Below are 20,551 nucleotides of genomic sequence, written 5' to 3'. Positions count from 1 at the left end.
TTTTAGCCTCCTTTATGACTCTGTTCAGGTCGGTTCTCGCAGTGCTGTACTGGGCTTTGTCACCTGACCTGAGGTCATCCAGGGCTTCTTTTTGGGGAATACCTGAATGCGAGGGGAGATCCCCCAGGACACCATCCGCCGACTCATCAGGAGTATGCCCAGACGTTGTTGGGAATGCATACTGGTAGCCAGGGGTCAAGCACACTACTGAGTCACTGTGATATATTTTTTTGTGTGATTTTGAATCCAGCCCTCAATGAGTTGATGATTTTGGTTTCCATTGATAATTGATACGTCATTTAGTTCTCAACAAATTATACAATGTGCATCAGTGAAGATTTTTCACTTGAATAATTTGTTCATCAAGGTCTGATGTGTGATTTAATAGATTTTAGCTGTAGTCAGCTGATGGTTCAGTAGAATATATAATGAATGCGTCAAACTGTATTTAACAATATAAAGATGATAGATTTGTGTTCTGTCTTCTTAGAGCCTCCACAAACATGGGTGACCTGGAAGGAGTGGACCTGACCTCAGTTACCAACCAGACCGCTGATGATGATATCAATCATTGTGATCAGAGAAACACAAAGGCTCACCTCTTCTTCATACCAGTCTACAGTCTGGTGTTTGTAGTGAGTGTCAAATATTCAGATATCAGTCACATTCCCTCCTCCTCCTCTGTCTGCCAATCAGCACACAAGTCAATCTCTGTTTCCTCTCCAGGTGGGTGTGGTCCTCAACAGTCTCACCCTGAAGGTTTACTTCTGCTCAGCTCAGCAGCAGGTATCAAGCATCATGATGGTCTACATGAGAAACCTGGCAGCCTGTGACTTCCTGCTCTGTCTCTACCTTCCCCTCCGCATCATCAACTACGTCAGCAGCTCTGTCACCTTCCACCTGGTTTACTGCAATTTTGCTGTCTTTGGATTGCACCTCAACATGTACGCCAGTATCCTGTTCATGGGTTACATCGCTGCTAACAGGTAGGTAACAAATCATGCTGATTCTCAGCACAGTTAACACTTTTTTGTAAATGTTTTAATGCGTTATTGTCTGTTTTTATATGACTGCATATTATCTTTGTACGACACTTTTCACAGAGCAGGTCTAGACTGCACTCTTCAGTTTATAGATGCCCAACATTACCTATGTGAAAAAAGGCATCCAGAGTAGTTATATATAGCTCATCCAGGCCTGTATGTCTTCAGTTAAGTGATTGGACTGATCTGGCTTCATTGATGAATATAACTGGGTGTCAATTAACATTTATGAGTGTTTCCAAATAATATTCCCTAAAGAAAGTGAAGAAAGTGAATATTATTGGTCCAAGCACATACATTTGAGGAACTCTGTGTCTAACCTTTGTGTGCATGAAGGATTAATTGTTCATGTGCAAACTAAAAATTATCTGATAAAAGCCAAGGGAGAGAAGCCAATTAAATGTATTAATGAAATAAATGCAGTGCTAAGGCTGTCATTATGCACGTCCACATGACGTGCATAATGACGCCACATTTGTTGAATTCCTCAGACCCTCCCTTCTAAGCATGTTGGCATTGCCCTATTAGTGGAAAAAAAGCTGGGGGCCTTTTCTGTAGTGGCCTTATGCTTGTATGTGCCTTTGTAAAGTACTTTGGTGCAGAATCTGTTTGCTTTTTAAAGTGCTATAAAAATGTGTGTGTCAAGTTACTACAACAGTTCATGTGAGTTTATCTTCCCATTTGCACAGACCCAAAATAAAAGCACTGCAAGCTGAAATGGTCATAAGCTTTCTCCATGTCCTCGTATCACTGCAGGAGTACAGTCTAAAGTCTTGTCCTCTCTAGAAACAATATTGGAATCATCTTTCCTCATGAAATCTGTGGTTTAACTATTAATATCACTTATATGAAGTGAAATTATCTGCTGATGCCTGCCTCTCCTGTCTCCAGGTATCTGAAGATCATTTATCCTTTAGGAAATCACTTCCTGCGGACAGTTCAGGCTGCCCGCATCATCTCCACGGTAACCTGGATTTTCCTGCTGGCCCCAATGATCTCGTATGTCACCCTGTCACTCCTCACACAGGAAACTCTGACTGCTGTCCCTGATGGGTGTGTAACATTGCAGAATGCTCAGGTCAGTATGTTCTACACAGTCATCCACATCTCCTCCAGCATCACCTTCCTGGTCGTCCTGGTCTCCCTGATCTTCTTCTACCACAGCGCCTCCCGCAGTGTGTTGCAGGCACAGCAGAGGCAGCTGGCATCCTCCAGCTGCAAGAAGCTCAGGAGGTCACGCAGGAAAATGTTGGTGCTGGTCAGTGTCTTCTGCGTTTGTTTCGTGCCTTACCACCTGGTTCGCCTTCCCTATGTCTTCCTACACAAGCAGTGCTCTTTGAGTCAGGTGTTTTACTACCTGAAGGAGCTGACCGTCCTGCTGTCAGTTCTTAATGTCTGCCTGGATCCATTCATCTACTTCATGTTCTCTAAGGCGTTCCGGTCCCAGCTGAGCCGTGCAAGACGGAGTGAAGGACAGCCGAGAGCAACCAACAGTGAGACATTGCTGAGCACATCAGTAAGATAAACATAAGAAATGTCATGTTTGGATCCAAACCAACAATGAACTGATGTAGAACTGTATGTGTATCAAAGCTGATATATACTGATACATTGAGTTCTGACACTGAGCTAATGATAACTGCAAAGATTTTTATTTGGATTGATAAACTGATCATTGCTCAGCTCTAGAGTTAGATTGACTTATTGATCAATTGGTTTAGCTTGCCTTTCACCTTAATAAGTAGCTCAGTAACATCATCCATGAGCATATTAATCTCATGGATGATGTGATGCATAAAAAGCTGTTTTGATTGTGACTTGTCTGTACGTAGATATATTAAGTGCTTATTAAAAGTTCCTTGTTATTCCCCAAATGTGGTTGTTTTGCCTGGTTCATGTTTTCCATCAGAGAAACTGGTATGAGGTGAAGATTGTGTGCAAAATTATGAAAAGGACAGAACATGTGATCATTTGTTAAACAGAACAGCCTCCGTATAGTTAACTGAGTCACATTTGTGCCTGTGTGAAAGTGTCGAACTGTCATGATGTGGTGGAGTTCAGAAGTATTTAAGTATTCACATCAAGTATCACTATAGCCACGGAAACATGTTTCAGCTGGTGGGCTGTGGGGATGATGCAATATGTGTGTTTTTAACCTTCCTGTTGTCTTCCTATCGAATGTGCAACTTTTGGTGCTTTGACTGTTCATAAAGCACAAGGTTACGTATATGTTGATGGATTATTAAAGACTGATGTCAAAGTTTAGCCATGATACCATTCTGAAACCACCGTTTTCCTCCCAGGTCGAAAATTCACCTAATCGATTTTTATTTTTAAATCGTAAGACACCGACCATAGACCCATTTTTGTCTTTTTTTTCGTGTCACAATGGAAAGAGCAGAGCAGGTGGACCCAAATACAGAGAACAGATGAAAACTAGACAAGAACTGACCAAGACTGAATAGAAAACTAAGACTTAAATACTAACAAAACTAATGAGGGAATGGGGAACAGGTGACAAGTGCAGGCTGAAAGGAGCCAGAAGACCGAACTGATCAGACTGATACAGGACAGGTGTGAATACTGAGGGCTGATGAAGCTGATGCAGGGCAGGTGTGAGGAGGAACACATGAACAATGGAGAAAGAAAAAAATAGAACAAACCAAAACCCAGAAAATACACTAACAAAACCCAAATAATAAAAACAGAGTGAAAAAACTAAAAGTGATCATCTAAAAGCTGAGAACCTGAAGATTAATTTGAGATAAGGCTCAGCACTGTGTGTCAACTGTATAAGGACTTTAACATTATGATGGAACTATGTAACGGCCTTTTAGATGCTCAATGATGTCTCATATGTTGTTGCAGCAGTTTTTGGGTTGATAGTACTTTTGTGTGTGTGTGTGTGTGTGTGTGTGTGTGTGTGTGTGTGTGTGTGGGGGGGGGGGGGGGGGGGGGGGGGGGGGGGGGGCTAAAGTGTCACAAGGCTGTGGTTATCACTAAAGGTCATTTTATACATTGAGGTCCAGTTTCAGCATAATGGTCTCACCACAATAAAATGGCTACTGTGGGGACCAAGACTGTTTATGGACACCACTGTACAGAAATGTTCAAATATTCTATTTTTTGGAGGCAAAAATAGCCCATTCATGCTGCATGCAAAATGCTGCATGGTTTTGCACATAAAGTGGGCATGTCTGTAAAGGTCAGGGAACCTCTATGAAAATGGCCTGACAGTTTTTCCCTCGACAAAATTTTGCCTAACTTTGGAGTGTTATTTATCATCCTTCCTTATCATGACATGGTTGGTACCAATGGATGTTTTGCATCATGTAATTCATATGATACCAGTATATAATATTCAGCTTTAAAACTCAGCCCACTACAGCTTCCTGTACAGTCCTGCACATATCGGAGGGTTTATAGTTGTGAACATGCAAGTCCTCTACCGTCCACCAGATGGTGCTGCTGCTCCCTTCACAGCGCTACTTCACATGGCCTTGAGTATAGGAAGTCAGTTTTTTGGCTTAAAAATCATTACAGTTAAATTAATGTCTGTTTGCAATATGATTCTGGTGTGATTTGGCTGTATGTGTCTGCAGGAGGGTTTTGGTGGGTCAGTCTTCACTGCTCACTGCAGCTGAGCTAAAAGTGACACAGCAACAGTCCTAGTATAACTTAAGTCTTTTTTTTCTTTTGTGGTCCCCTAACCAACAGTGAGCAAAGAACCAGGAAATGATAACGCATCTGAGCAGCAGTATCACACAATAACCACAGATCAGTTCTTCCTGTCCTATGAAAGCTGCACAGAAGGAAACATCAAAGCAGTTTCTATCGGAGACCTCCACTGACAGACTGACAGGTGAGTGCTGCATGTATCTCACTGTGCTTCTAATATTATGTTGAAATTTGATTTATTTCTTTTTTAATTATAGGAATTAATAAGACAAACTTAACATAAGAAACAGTTTTAAATCAAGTCGTTACCCCAGACATCCCAACTCTCCTGGAAGTTCTGGGAGTCTCCTCCATACTGATAGCGGCTCCATGACGCCTACAAATGAGATCCAATCTCCCGGAATCTGCAGCAAGCAGAGCACTAGAGAGTGACTGTGTGTATGTGTGTGTGTTTGTGTGACTATAAATGCAGCGCGTGTGACAGCGAAGCGTCCTTATAGCTCAGTGTTGCCGCTTATTAGACCGATCACAACCCCCCCAGGTTGGGATGTCTGTTAACCACAGTTCATGTTTCCTAGATAATAACTTATGTGCAAGGTTTTTATTTAATTGGTTTTATTCATACAGATAAACACTGTTACCTATAGTTAAACAATGCAACAGATGTCATGTATATAAAGCACGTAACTGAAGACAATTTGCATTTCCTTGGTTCAGCTTTTAAAACTATGCTCAAGCTAACATAAAAAGGATAAAAAGAACAGGACATAAAATGGACTTACAGCTTGTTGAGACGTGTGAAATGTGGTAATCTATTCGGAAGTACTTCATGCGTCACAAACCCTTTTTAAAAAAAAATATTCTTAGAATACTCCTCCCACAGAGGAATATGGTAGCCTTGTGGTTACTGCGTCTGCTACGTGTCTGCAAGTTAAGAAAATGCATGTTTTCTCAGTCATTTAGGAAGGGGCAGTTGTACATTTGGGTGGGCTCAGGCCTGTTAGGGTCACCATCAACACCACGCTTGCTATACTTCCACCACAACTCAACAGGGAAACACTAAGAGGGAATTTGATGCTAAAAAGACTGTAAATGTGTCAGATATCACTTGATATGACTAACTCAGACCGCTGAAGCTCAATAGAAGCTGATCATCTACTTTTAAATGACTGTGTGGAAACACTGTGGATTTTGTCCTCCATCACTTTACATTGGAAGCACATTTTAAGGAGATCTTTTAATAGTCAGTATGAACAGGAGGAATTATTACAGAGAGGAAAAAACCTCTTTACTGTTCATATGGACACCTGACTGCTGCTTTAAGAGAAACAAGGGCACCTGGATCTCCTTTAGACTGAATCCAAAAGGCTTCTTCCTGTCAAACATATGTAACAATATAATCAGCTGATGGTTCAGTAGAATATATAATTAATGTGGCAAACCCTTCCTGGTCGTCCTGGTCTCCATGATCTTCTTCTACTACAGCGCCTCCCGCAGTGTGTTGCAGGCACAGCAGAGGCAGCTGGCATCCTCCAGCTGCAAGAAGCTCAGGAGGTCACGCAGGAAAATGTTGGTGCTGGTCAGCGTCTTCTGCGTTTGTTTCGTGCCTTACCACCTGGTTCGCCTTCCCTACATCTTCCTACACAAGCAGTGCTCTTTGAGGAAAGTGTTTTACTACTTGAAGGAGCTGACCGTCCTGCTGTCAGTTCTTAATGTCTGCCTGGATCCGTTCATCTACTTCATGTTCTCTAAGGCGTTCCGGTCCCAGCTGATCCGTGCACATGCCAAGCAGAGGGAGTGAAGGGCAGCCGAGAGCAACCAACAGTGAGACACTGATGAGCACATCAGTAAGATAAACATAAGAAATCTCATGTTTGGATCCAAACCAACAATGAACTGATGTAGAACTGTATGTGTATCAAAGCTCATATATCTTATTCCTCCGTTGTTGTTCAAAAACTATTAAAAACACATCAGTGAGTCACACTGCTTCACTGGGGGACAAAAAAACTAATAAAAAAATCACCTCACTGACAAATTTCATATTGGTGATTCATTTTATTCATTATTCATGGTCATTTATTTTGAGTTATTTAAATGTGAAACAGCTGTGAGCTTCTGCTGGTGTTATTTTTCTCACATCTGCAGTTGTGCTGTTGTTGTTTTTAAGTCGTGTGATGGACGGTGTTCATCAGTTGGTGTGGATGATGCTCAGCCGCCCCTCGTTCCTTCTTGTCTCTGTGCTCGGTGTTTGCTTGTTCCTGCTGAACATCTGCTTCAGGTTCAGATTGGTCCGAAAGGCCTTACAGCTGAAGATTCATTTCAGCTTTAAACTTCTATTTTTGGACCACCATTGTGCATGATTCATAGTTGCCGCTCCTAAATTGTGGAACGAGCTTCCTTTAAATATTAGACAAGCCTCCTCACTGTCCATTTTTAAAACTCGTCTTAAAACCCATTTTTATTCCTTGGCTTTCAACCCTGCATGAGACTCTGCTCCTGTTTTAGTGTTTTATGGTTTGTTTTTAGTTATTGTTTTATTGTTTTTAATTAGTTTTTAAAACAATAAACAATTATTTTAGTATTGATTTCTTGTTAATTTTTTTATGTTCCTGTGTTGTTTTATTTATTTGTGTACAGCACCTTGTTTCAGCTGTGGTTGTTTTAAAGTGCTTTATAAATAAAGTTGAGTTGAGTTAAAAAAAACTCCTTATTTATCTTCTACTGGTCCTTTATGCAGTTCCTCAGTTCAGCCTCTGTCTGAAACAGGCCGTTTTAGCTCCTGTCTCTTTACAGATTACATTGAATTTTATGCTATTGATTAATATTCTGATATTTACTGTGTGATTTCATTTCTGACATCTCTAGCATTTAGAGGTTCTGACACTGAGCTAATGATAACTGCAAAGATTTTAATTTGGATTGATAAAATGATCATTGCTCAGCTCTAGAGTTAGATCTTATTGATCAATTGGTTTAGCTTGCCTTTCACCTTAATAAGTAGCTCAGTAACATCATCCATGAGGATAATTATTTGTCTCCTTTTCACGGTTTGGCCGTGAGCTCGACTTAAAAATAAAAATTAAGGTTATTTTTTACTGCTTCTCGCACTCAAGCTAACTGACGCTTCCACTCTAACTTTGAAGAAATTGTGATTTCCACTCCTCGTTTGACTGCTCATAGTTGGAAAAGTTTACATGTTATGTAAAAACTGTTTGGTGTTTTTGAGAGAGCACAAGTTTCCCTCCGTTTTAAAGTTTGAATCACATTTCTACGTTCAGGTATGAGAGAGCTAGGTGAGTCCGATTAATTTCCAATGGAGAATTTCCCCGTTTTTTTGGGAATAACTTTGGGGAAAATTGGAATTTCAACACCAAAAGTCATAGCACCTCTCTCCCGATCAAGCCGCACGTTTTGATGTATATGGTGCGAGTTACGCGCCGGAATTTGGCGGAAGAATAATAATAAAAAGTATGAGCAAGATTAATAGATGCTTTGCCCCGAGGCACTCCTTCTACAGCTTTACTGCTGTAGAAGGAGTGCCTCAGAGTTTAGCGCCCGTGGCACTAACAAGTCCTCCAAATCAAACTCCAGAAACAGAGGATAATCTGGGCTGTAAGGAAAGATGATTCAGAGAATACTAAACATCATATGGTGAATAAAATATCACATTCATTCACTGTTTATAATAATGAGCCAAAAAAGGAAATTACAGCCAACCACTGAAGTGACAAACCACAGAAGAGTCTGCAAGTTAGACTTCATTCATTGCTGACACATACACCGAAAACCTTTTTATGTGGCATTGATGCTGCTGTGTTGATTTGCTACCACCAGTTCCTGTGTTTTCATTGTTATTTAAATAACTTTCTGCAAATTCATATATAACTTTCTTCCGTCTGTTAGAACTTCCAGAGACAAAAATGGACGTGACCTCATCATCCAACCAGAGCCAAGTCAATGATCAATGTGAACATATTGATGAATCAGGCCACCTCTTCTTTGCACTGGCCTACAGTCTGGTGTCTGTGGTGAGTTTCAAATATTCACATCACAGTCTGTTAACAGTATAATATTTGTATGGATTTTTTTCATATTTATATAAACATTCAAACACAAAAAGTAATACAAAGGATAACACTATACCACATACCAGTTGGGCTGACAGAGGTCGGATTAATAAATAATACTTATTATAAATTAAATAGATAACACAACATGCTCTACATTGTAGAAACAAAAACAAACAAACAAAATAATGCATACTGAAGTTGACTTGCCTCCCCAAGTGAGCAGTCCAACTGCTGGTCTTGGGTGTGCCTGCGGGAGTTTGCCAGCCCTGATGAAAGTGTTGTGTTTTGGGCCGCAAACTTGATGGTTCTTGGACACAGCATCCGAGATGGCCTCTGCTACCATCGTTAGCATGTGGTCATTCCATCAGTGGTAGTGGCCCTCCCCCAGATGGGCAACTGCTCAAAATATGCCCCAGAGAGCCTTTTCCAGGGCAACAGGGACATGCTGGAGAGTCGGTCTTACCCCAGACATGAAGGTTTGCCAGACTAGGTAGGACGTCGTACATGGCTTGAACCATGAACTTGATCCGTTGGGGTTCTGCATACCAGATGTCTTTCCAGGAGATCCTCTTCTCCAGCATGCCCTCCCACTTTGTGCAGAGCTCCCTGCTGCTGCAGGCCGACCAACCCTTCAGGTTTGGTCCTCCTCGACATCTGCCCGTACCTACTCTAGGATGAGGTGACATCTGTTCTTGCCCTAGGCTTTGTCAAAACAAGGTTGTGGTCTGGTTCCCAGGCCTGCTCGTCTGGTTGCCACTGTACCCACTAGAGCCTTGTGTCTCAGCCGTGACTCTGCTACCTCCAGGCCTTCCTGGGCTCTCCACTTTCTGCCTGTCCGCACAACAATGCCTGCTGATGCCACTCTGGAATCCTTGGAGTCCTGGTAGAGTAGCGCCTCTCTAGTGCGAGAGACCCTGAACTCCTCGTTGAGACTACTGAAGGGGAGCTGGAGTTTATTGCTCCTTCCATAGAGTGCTGCACTGCTTAGGCTGGAGGTAGCCACTGATCTTTTTCTGCATGGTCTCCACAGTAGTGAGATGCCATGCTGGTAGATCTAAGCCTTGAACTTGCCAGGTAGTCCAGACTTGTCCACTCTAACTGTAACTGTAACTATATCTTGAGTGAACCTTGGATAACTGGGTTACTTACTGAGTAATGTTTGATTAAGAGTATTGGGACACAAACTAAACAGCACATTGATAGTGGATTCCATGATTGTTGTTCCATTAGCCTGTAATTCACTTGGAAATCTTGAGAGAACCCAATTTCCCAATCCCAATGCAGGAATAACTGCGCAGCAGATCCTGTCATAGGGGTGGGGTTAAAGTTGGTTAAATGTAATCCTTCAACTTCAACCGTGCTGTAGTTGCCATTAGCAGAGCCAATAACTTCTAAGAAACAATCCAACAGTCATGTCCTGCAGTGACTGGTCAAGTATGTGGAGGTGTGAAAGTAGGCGGGGTTTGAGCTTCTCACTCAAAAGAAAAGTATGAATGTTTTCAAGGAAAGATCGATTGTGCGCTCTATTATCCACATTTATACAATTCATGATGTAAACCACAAAGACAAGTCAGTAAAATCAGTTTTCTTCACCCTCTCATTCCTTGCTGTTTCTTCTCCAGGTGGGTTTGGTCTTTAACAGCTTCACCCTGAAGGTTTACTTCTGCTCAGCTCAGCAGCAGGTGTCCAACATCATGATGGTCTACCTGAAGAACCTGGCAGCCTCTGACTTCCTGCTCTGCCTCTGCCTCCCCTTTTACATAGCCGACTACGTCAGCAGCTCCGTCACTCTCCGGCTGGTCCACTGCACCTTTGCCTCCTGCGTCTTTTACGTCAACATGTACGCCAGCATCCTGTTCATGGGTTACATTGCTGCCGACAGGTAGGCCTTGGCTGGGTGGCTTTAGTCTCATTTGATGCAGGAAGCAACATCAGCACATCCTTGTTGTCTGCTATGTTTTTAAAAAATCTGCCTCTTCTTTCTCCAGGTATGTGAAGATCATCCATCCTTTAAGAACTCACATCCTGCGGACAGTGAAGGCTGCCCGCATCATCTCCATGGTAACCTGGGTTTTCCTCCTGGCTGTTGTGACGTCCTACATCACCCTGTGGTTCCTCACCAAGCCAGAATGGACCTTTGTCCCTGACAAATGTGACCGATGGCAAAGCCCCCAGGTCATGTTATTGTACAAAATCATCCACATCTGCTCCACTGCCACCTTCTTGTTCATCCTTGTCTGCATGATCTTCTTCTACTACAGTGTCTCCCGCGTTGCGTTGCTGGCACAGCAGAGGCGGCCGCAATCCTCCAGCTCCAAAAGAAATGTGAAGTCACGCAGGAAACTGTTGGTGCTGGTCAGCGTCTTCTGTGTTTGTTTTGTGCCTTACCACCTCACTCTCATTCCCTATGCCTTACTGAAGAGGTATTGCTCCTTACGCCTGATGTTGCACTACCTGTTTGAGGGGACCATGTTACTGTCAGTTCTCAATGTCTGTCTGGATCCAGTCATTTACTTCTTCAGCTGTAAGGCCTTTCGGACCAATCTGAACCTGAAGCAGATGTTCAGCAGGAACAAGCAAACACCGAGCACAGAGACAAGAAGGAACGAGGGGCAGCTGAGCATCATCCACACCAACTGATGAACACCGTCCATCACACGACTTAAAAACAACAACAGCACAACTGCAGATGTGAGAAAAATAACACCAGCAGAAGCTTCACAGCTTTCACATTTAAATAACTTAAAATAAATGTGACATCCGTCGTGTATCAGAGTGTTGTCAAAAATCAGAGTGATGCATTGACTTGCGGAATTGAAGTGATTTATTGCAAGAAAACCAATAAATTTGACCCAACCCCCTACTTTCTTTGGGCGATCACAGATTATACAGATATACATATTTAAAATTACATCAAAAATATAAGAAGAAGAGATACATCAAAACTTAAACTCAAAAATGAATGTAAGAAATATAACCAATTTGATTACTTAGCTTGTTTAGATTTATTTTGTATGTTTAACTCTTCAAATCTTTCCTGTCATTTACATCAGGACACCTGCTGTAATATTCTCACTCAAATACATCTTGGATTAAAAGGATTAGTGTGAAATTTGCATTTAAATATTTATATATATTGTGTAAATGTACATGTGTGTAGGTGACTTTATCACATGTAAAAATCTTACTCAGATAACTGAGTAATCCTATTTTCATTTTACTTTGATTTTGTGTTGTATGTATGTGTTTACTATGATTGGGTTATTTAAAAAGAATCTCAGACCGGCTCTGGAGAGAGCTAAAGACGATCTTAAACGCTGGGAATCTCTCCCTATATCATTGGCAGGAAGAATCAACTCTATAAAGATGGTTATCATGCCCAGACTATTATATTATTTTAACACAATCCCCACTTTTATACCAAAGTCTTTTTTTAAGGAATTAGATAAACATATTAGCACATTTATCTGGAACAAGAAAATTCCACGTATTCGTAAATCACTTCTAGAAAAAACTAAATCAGAAGGGGGTCTTGCGTTACCAAATTTCCTGCATTATTACTGGGCTGCCAATATCCATAAAGTCACATTCTGGATGTCCTCCTTCAAAGATGGAGTTGGACCTGACTGGTGTGATATGGAACGACAAGCATGTGGGCCAGTGGATCCTGCTGCACTTCTCTGCTCTCCATTGCCACTCAGTAGGAAATGGTACTCAAACAATCCAGTCGTCAGCAACTCCCTTCGAATATGGACACAGTTTAGAGTACATTTTGGCTACAGGCATACTATCTCACTGATCCCTGTAGCCCGTAACCCTCATTTTAAACCTGCCCTTCTTGATTCTACATTTAACTTCTGGTCTCAGAAAGGGCTAAAATGCATTGCCGACCTTTTCCATGAAGGGGTATTTGCCTCCTTTGGCTATCTTGTCAAGGAATATGGCATACCAAACACACACTTTTTCAGATACTTGCAAATTCGTGACTTTGCTCAGACACGTTTTCCATCCTTTCCCTCAGCTCCACCAAATAGCCCTGTGCATAACTGCATCTGTCTCAATCCTTTCTTACCAGGGTGTGTCTCCAAACTATATACTATAATTCAAGGCATTCACAGCCCCCCTCTTGATCATGTTAAAACTGCATGGGAAGCAGAATTACAGTCAGACATCTCAGATGAAGCATGGCAGGCAGCAATTGAGAACATCCACAAGTCCTCAATCTGTGTGAGACATGGCCTACTTCAATTTAAAGTTTTACATCGTTTACATATCTGCAGAAGCAAACTCGCCAGAATATACCCGGGCACAGACCCCACCTGCCAAAAATGTTCCAACGCCCCTGCCACCTTATCTCATATGTTTTATTCATGTCAATCAATTGCCCCCTTTTGGTCCTCAATATTTGATACATTGTCACAGATGTGTGGTCAGGACATATCACCAAATCCTATGGGCCGCCATTTTTGGTGTTGTCCCGAGAGAGTTACTCCTCCCAAATGGGCAGTCACAAGCTTTGGCCTTTGCACTGCTTCTTGCCCGCAGGCTCCTCCTTCTTAAGTGGAAGGACAGAAACCCACCATCACATGGCCAATGGGTTAAGGATGTCATGGCACACCTTAAACTAGAGAAACTCAGATGCAGTAGTAGAGGCTCTTCTCAGAAATACAACAGGGTATGGCAACCCTTCTTAGACTACTTCTGTAATTCCTTCCCCTCAGCCAGTCTCATGAATTAAAAGCCTTCCACCTCCCCCCTCCTTCCCACCAACCTTTCTCTTTTGTTTGTTTTGTTTTGTTTATTTTAACTCTTTGTCTTTCCTTTTCTCTCTCTTTCTTCATTTTTCTACTTAGTATTATTATTATTATTATTATTATTATTATTATTATTATCTGTATCTGTGTTTGTTTACTACCTGTCTGTATTGTATTTGTCTTATTTCATGTGTGTGTAAATTTGTGGCATCTGTGATACATGGATTTCACTGAAAGCATTTTGATTCATGCTTACGTTTTTACTATGTCAATGTATATGCAACTGTTCGTGTGAAACTCAATAAAAATAATTGAATACTATGATTGGGTTGTATTTTTATTTCTCAAATTCCATGTTTTTTTCAATTTTTTCTGTTAAATGTTTGTTTTATGTAAAGCACATTGAGTTGCCACTGTGTATGAAATGCGCTATATAAATAAAACTGCCTTGCCTTTTGCTTTACTCAGTTTATATTCGTGCTAAATTTGATATTTCATTTTTAGTTGAGCTAAGGACTTGGGGACCTATTATGCCCATTTCAGCTTTACATTTTTTATTTTTGGACTTCACTAAAGCTGCTTTGCATGATTTACAGTTCAAAAACTCCTTATTTATCTTCTACTGGTACTTTATGCAGCCGCTCAGTTCAGCCTCTGTCTGAAACAGGCCGTTTTAGCTCCTGTCTCTTTACAGATTACATTGAATTTTATGCTATTGATTAAGATTCTGATATTTACTGTGTGATTTCATTTCTGACATCTCTAGCATTTAGAGGTTCTGACACTGAGCTAATGATAACTGCAAAGATTTTAATTTGGATTGATAAACTGATCATTGCTCAGCTCTAGAGTTAGATCTTATTGATCAATTGGTTTAGCTTGCCTTTCACCTTAATGAGTAGCTCAGTAACATCATCCATGAGCATATTAATCTCATGGATGATGTGATGCATAAAAAGCTGTTTTGATTGTGACCTGTCTGTACGTAGATATATTAAGTGCTTATTAAAAGTGCATTGTTATTCCCCAAATGTGGTTGTTTTGCCTGGTTCATGTTTTCCATCAGAGAAACTTTGAGGTGAAGATTGTGTGCAAGATTATCATGACATGGTTGGTACCAATGGATGCTTTACGTCAGCTAATTCATATGATACCATATAATATATGTAATATTCAGCTTTAAAATTCAGCCCACTACAGCCTCCTGTACAGTCCTGCAGGTATCAGAGGGTTTATAGTTGTGAACATGCAAGTCCTCTACCATCCACCAGATGGTGCTGCTGCTCCCTTCACAGCGTTACTTCACATGGCTTTGAGTATATGACGTCATGTTTGAGGGAAAATAAGTTCACTTCACAATCTGCACATCTTTTAAAAGGTTGTATTTTAATTAATCTTACTATTATTACTATACAAGAGGTACTATATTGTATGTGTCAATGGGTTTCATTGGCCTCCCTGTTTTTATTGTTTCCTTCTTATCATTATCAACTGAGCTGCTTTTGTTGTTGTTGTTGTTGTTCGTCATTTCATGTTACATGGGTTACTGTTTGGTAGATTTGAGCAAAAAGACTGTGTTGTGTTTTTAACCCCCACAGCAGCACCACCAAGAGTGTTTTTCCCACAGGGCAGCTTCTGGTTGCAATCGATAAGACCCATAGTGAGTTTTAACTTGAGAAGTCATTGTGTGGTAAACCAAAAGAGGCCTGGTTTGAGACCTGTGATGAGTCTGTGTCTCTTTGAAAAAAGGAAGTTATGGTGACAATTGTGTACATAGGTCAAAACACTGTCTGAGTTTTTATTTTTAAAGTCTCAAATTATTACCACTGAAATAAACATTCTATGTAATTCATCTTCACTTTATTTTATTTCTATTAATGTTATCAAAAAGAATGTATAATATATCTAATGGAAATAGTGGGCTAAAGTCAATCACACCTCGACTTTCTTCCAAATAACGCACATTTCATTAGTAATATTATAAATACAGGCCTATAGTTCATGCACATTTTTATTTTTCTGGGTTGTGTGAAATGGCTAAAAAAAAAAGGGTAATACAAAACGACTCTGTGCACCTCCAAGGTGAATTTAGTCTTGTGCCATTTAATCAGTGTGTTTGCTGTTGCTGTATCTTCAACATTTGATGAGTAATGGATGCAAATGCTGTTACGGACATTTGAAATACACCTCAAAAAAACATTAAACAGACAGACATTACAAATGTAGAGTTGGTCTACAAATCATTACAGTTAAATGAATCTCTATTTACGACATGATTCTGGTGTGATTTGGCTGTATGTGTCTGCAGGAGGGTTTTGGTGGGTCAGTCTTCACTGCTGACTGCAGCTGAGCTAAAAGTGATGTTAAGTGACGCAGCAACAGTCGTAGTGAACCCCAAGTAATTTTTCCTCCAACAAGCAATGAGCAAAAAACCAGGAACTGAAAAAGTATCTGAACAGCAGTGGGTGTTTTCTGAGACATCACACAATAACTTAAGTCTTTTTTTTCTTTTGTGGTCCCCTAACCAACAGTGAGCAGAGAACAAGGAAATGATAACGCATCTGAACAGCAGTATCACACAATAACCACAGATCAGTTCTTCCTGTCCTTTGAAAGCTGCACAGAAGGAAACATCAAAGCAGTTTCTATCTGAGACCTCCACTGACAGACTGACAGGTGAGTGCTGCACGTATCTCACTTCTTTGTGCTTCTAATATTATGTTGAAATTTTATTTATTTATTTTTTAATTATATGAATTAATAAGACAAACTTAACATAAGAAACAGTTTTAAATCAAGTCGTTACCCCAGACATCCCAACTCTCCTGGAAGTTCTGGGAGTCTCCTCCATACTGATAGCGGCTCCATGACGCCTGCAAATGAGATCCAATCTCCCGGAATCTGCAGCGAGCAGAGCACTAGAGAGTGACTGCGTGTGTGTGTGTGTGTATGTGTGACTATAAATGCAGCGTGTGTGAGAGTGAAGCGTCCTTATAGCTCAGTGTTGCCGCTTATTAGACCGATCACAACCCCCCCAGGTTGGGATGTCTGTTATCCACAGTTCATGTTTCCTAGATAATAACTTATGTGCAAAGTTTTTATTTAATTGGTTTTATTCATACAGATAAACAGTGTTACCTATAGTTAAAAAATGCAACAGATGTCATGTATATAAAGCACGTAACTGAAGACAATTTGCATTTCCTTGGTTCAGCTTTTAAAACTATGCTCAAACTAACATAAAAAGGATAAAAAGAACAGGACATAAAATGGACTTACAGCTTGTTGAGACGTGTGAAATGTGGTAATCTATTCGGAAGTACTTCATGCGTCACAAACCCTTTAAAAAAAAAATTCTTAGAATACTCCTCCCACAGAGGAACATGGTAGCCTTGTGGTCAGTGCGTCTGCTACGTGTCTGCAAGTTAAGAAAATGCATGTTCTCTCAGTCATTTAGGAAGGGGCAGTTGTACATTTGGGTGGGTTCAGGCCTGTTAGGGTCACCATCAACACCACGCTTGCTATACTTCCACCACAGCTCAACAGGGAAACATTAAGAGGGAATTTGATGCTAAAAATACTGTAAATGTGTCAGATATCACTTGATATGACTAACTCAGACTGCTGAATAGAAGCTGATCATCTACTTTTAAATGACTGTGTGGAAACACTGTGGGTACAGTCCTCCATCACTTTACATTGGAAGCACATTTGAAGGAGATCTTTTAATAGTCAGTATGAACAGGAGGAATGATTACAGAGAGGAAAAAACCTCTTTACTGTTCATATGGACACCTGACTGCTACTTTAAGATACACAAGGGCACCTGGACCTCCTTTAGACTGAATCCAAAAGGCTTCTTCCAGCCAAACATTTGTAACAATATAGTCAGCTGATGGTTCAGTAGGATATATAATTAATGTGTCAAAATGTATTTAACAATATAAAGATGATAGATTTGTGTTCTGTCTTCTTAGAACCTCCACAAACATGGGTGACCTGGTAGGAGTGGGAGTGACCTCAGTTACCAACCAGACAGCTGATGATGATATCAATCAATGTGATCAGAGAGACACAAAGGCTCACCTCTTCTTCATGGTGGTCTACACTCTGGTGTTTGTAGTGAGTGTCAAATATTCAGATATCAGTCACATTCCCTCCTCCTCCTCTGTCTGCCAATCAGCACACATGTCAATCTCTGTTTCCTCTCCAGGTGGGTTTGGTCCTCAACAGTCTCACCCTGAAGGTTTACTTCTGCTCAGCTCAGCAGCAGGTGTCAAGCATCATGATGGTCTATATGAGAAACCTGGCAGCCTCTGACTTCCTGCTCTGTGTCTGCCTTCCCCTCCGCATCATCAAGTACATCAGCAGCTCTGTCACCTTCCACCTGGTTTACTGCAACTTTGCTGTCTTAGGATTGTACCTCAACATGTATGCCAGCATCCTGTTCATGGGTTACATTGCTGCTAACAGGTAAGTAACAAACCATGATTCTCAGCACAGTTAACACTTTTTTGTAGATGTTTTGATACTTTATTGTCTGTTTTATATGCATCAACATTATACTGACTGAAATGGTCATGTCCTCGTATCACTGCAGGAGTAAAGTCTAAAGTCTTGTCCTCTTTAGAAACAATATTGGAATCATCATTCATCGTGGAATCTGTGGTTTAACTATTAGTATCACCTATATTTTGTGAAATTATCTGCTGATGCCTGCCTCTCCTCTCTCCAGGTATCTGAAGATCATCTATCCTTTAGGAAATCACTTCCTGCGGACAGTTCAGGCTGCCCGCATCATCTCCACGGTAACCTGGATTTTCCTGCTGGCCCCAGTGATTTCGTACGTCACCCTGTCACTCCTCACACAGGAAGCTCGGACTGTTGTCCCTAACAGGTGTGAAAGCTTGCACAATGCCAAGGTCCGTGTATTCTACAAAATCATCCACATCTGTTCTGCCGTCATCTTTCTGGTCGTCCTCGTCTCCCTGGTCTTCTTCTACCACAGCGCCTCCCGCAGTGTGTTGCAGGCACAGCAGAGGCAGCTGGCATCCTCCCGCTGCAAGAAGCTCAGGAGGTCACGCAGGAAAATGCTGGTTCTTGTCAGCGTCTTCTGCGTTTGTTTCATGCCTTACCACCTGGTTCGCCTTCCCTACATCTTCCTACACAGGCAGTGCTCTTTGAGCAAAGTGTTTTACTACCTGAAGGAGCTGACCGTCCTGCTGTCAGTTCTTAATGTCTGCCTGGATCCATTCATCTACTTCATGTTCTGTAAGGCGTTCCGGTCCCAGCTGACCATCCACATTACAAAGAGGAGAAATGAAGGGCAGCCGAGAGCCACCAACAGTGAGACACTGCTCAGCACATCGGTATGACAAACATAAGAAATCTCATGTTTGGATCCAAACCAACAACTGTAGAACTGTATGTGTATCAAAGCTGATATATCTTATTCCTCCATTGTTGTTCAAAAACTATTAAAATCAATAAACATCAGTGAGTCACACTGCTGCACTGGGGGACAAAAAAATATCACCTCACTGCCAAGTTACATATTGGTGATTACATTTATACATGACTTTTGCATTAGTAAATTCATTACATTTTTAATAAATTGTTTAATATTTTCCATGCTAAATTTTGATCTTTTATTTTAAGTTGAGCTAAGGACTTAAAAAGGAGCCATTATGCCATTTCAGCTTCAAAGTTTTATTTTTGGACTCCACTATAGCTTATACTGGTCCTGTATGCAGCCATTCAGTTCAGCCTCTGTCTGAAACAGGACAATCTTGCTAGTCGTGTTAAGTTACTGCTGATGCAAACCCAATATTTCCTGCTTTACATTAAAAACTTTTAATTATCTAAATAACAGGAGACTTTTATTGTGAAAGGACAGAATGAGATCATGGATACTAGCGGCCAAAATGAGTTTCCTCTGGAGAGTGTCTAGGCATGGCCTTAGAGAGAGGGTCAGGAGTTCAGACATCCATGCCGCTGTTCCTTCACATCAAAAGGAGCCAGCTACAGTGTTTAATGGGAAAATGTATATGTGTTATGCTCATATGATGTTTAAAGGAAAGGAGTCAAATGTATTTAGATATAGATGTTCTTTTCTTTGAATATGTCTGTATCGCAAAAGATAAATATAACTGTCATGCAACAACATCATGTAGGTGTTATTTTCACTTTGTGCAAAGAGAAAGCACACAAACCACAACTGCAAAGGTTGTGAAAAGTTAAAGATAGATGACATTGTCTGAAAGGTAATTGTGCAGAGACTTTCCTAAGTACTTTGCATATTTCTGTTTCATTGGATGTAAATATAGATTCCTATTTCTGTACAGCAGCTTCATCCAAATCAATATTGTTGAAGAAAGAATAAAGCTTCACTGAGACCAAACCACTTGTTTTATGTTTTTATTGAAGATTTTCCACAACAGGTGGTTTAGGCACCTGGTAATTTCAAGTGGGCATCTCTGTAAAGGGGAGACTGGTAGGTAACCACACAGCCTATTTTCATTTGGATAACTTTGGGTGTTAGGTCTATGAGAATGGCCATGCCAATTTTTCCCTCGCCAAAATTTAACCTAATTTGCGAGTGTTATTTATCCTCCTTCCTGACAGGTTATCATGACATGGTTGGTACCAATAGATGCTTTATGTCATCTAGTTTCATATGATACCAATATGTAATATTCAGCTTTAAAACTCAGCCCACTATAGCTTCCTGTACAGTCCTGCACGTATCAGAGGGTTTATAGTTGTGAACATGCAAGTCCTCTACCATCCACCAGATGGTGCTGCTGCTCCCTTCACAGCGTTACTTCACATGGCTTTGAGTATATGACGTCATGTTTGAGGAAAAATAAATTCACAATCTGCACATCTTTTAAAATGTTGTATTTTACTCGGTTTTATATATTCTATTTATTATATGATTTAATTTTGTTTTGCTATTTACAATTTTTACAATTTTACTATTATTAGGCTACTACTCAAGAGG

The 20,551-nt window shown here is 40.7% G+C and overlaps 3 protein-coding genes across 3 annotated transcripts; all 3 read left to right on the top strand.

Moving 5' to 3' along the window:
- Positions 1-503: 503 nt before the first annotated feature.
- LOC133981071 (P2Y purinoceptor 14-like) lies at positions 504-2,568 on the top strand. Its single transcript, XM_062419959.1, has 3 exons — positions 504-635; positions 727-986; positions 1,935-2,568. The coding sequence occupies exons 1-3, from the start codon at positions 504-506 to the stop codon at positions 2,566-2,568; spliced, it is 1,026 nt and encodes a 341-aa protein (XP_062275943.1).
- Positions 2,569-8,644: 6,076 nt separating this feature from the next.
- Positions 8,645-11,434, top strand: LOC133981070 (P2Y purinoceptor 13-like). Its single transcript, XM_062419958.1, has 3 exons — positions 8,645-8,752; positions 10,417-10,676; positions 10,783-11,434. The coding sequence occupies exons 1-3, from the start codon at positions 8,645-8,647 to the stop codon at positions 11,432-11,434; spliced, it is 1,020 nt and encodes a 339-aa protein (XP_062275942.1).
- A 970-nt stretch (positions 11,435-12,404) lies between these two features.
- Positions 12,405-18,923, top strand: LOC133981069 (P2Y purinoceptor 14-like). Its single transcript, XM_062419957.1, has 5 exons — positions 12,405-12,559; positions 15,857-15,946; positions 17,526-17,670; positions 17,762-18,021; positions 18,284-18,923. Exons 1-5 carry the CDS (start codon positions 12,405-12,407, stop codon positions 18,921-18,923), a joined length of 1,290 nt encoding a protein of 429 aa, XP_062275941.1.
- Positions 18,924-20,551: the final 1,628 nt, after the last annotated feature.

This window comes from Scomber scombrus, chromosome 5 (genome assembly GCF_963691925.1).
Source record: "Scomber scombrus chromosome 5, fScoSco1.1, whole genome shotgun sequence".
NCBI classification, from domain to species: Eukaryota; Metazoa; Chordata; class Actinopteri; order Scombriformes; family Scombridae; genus Scomber; species Scomber scombrus.
Note: the sequence above shows the minus strand (reverse complement) of the source record. Positions and strands in the feature narration are given on the sequence as shown.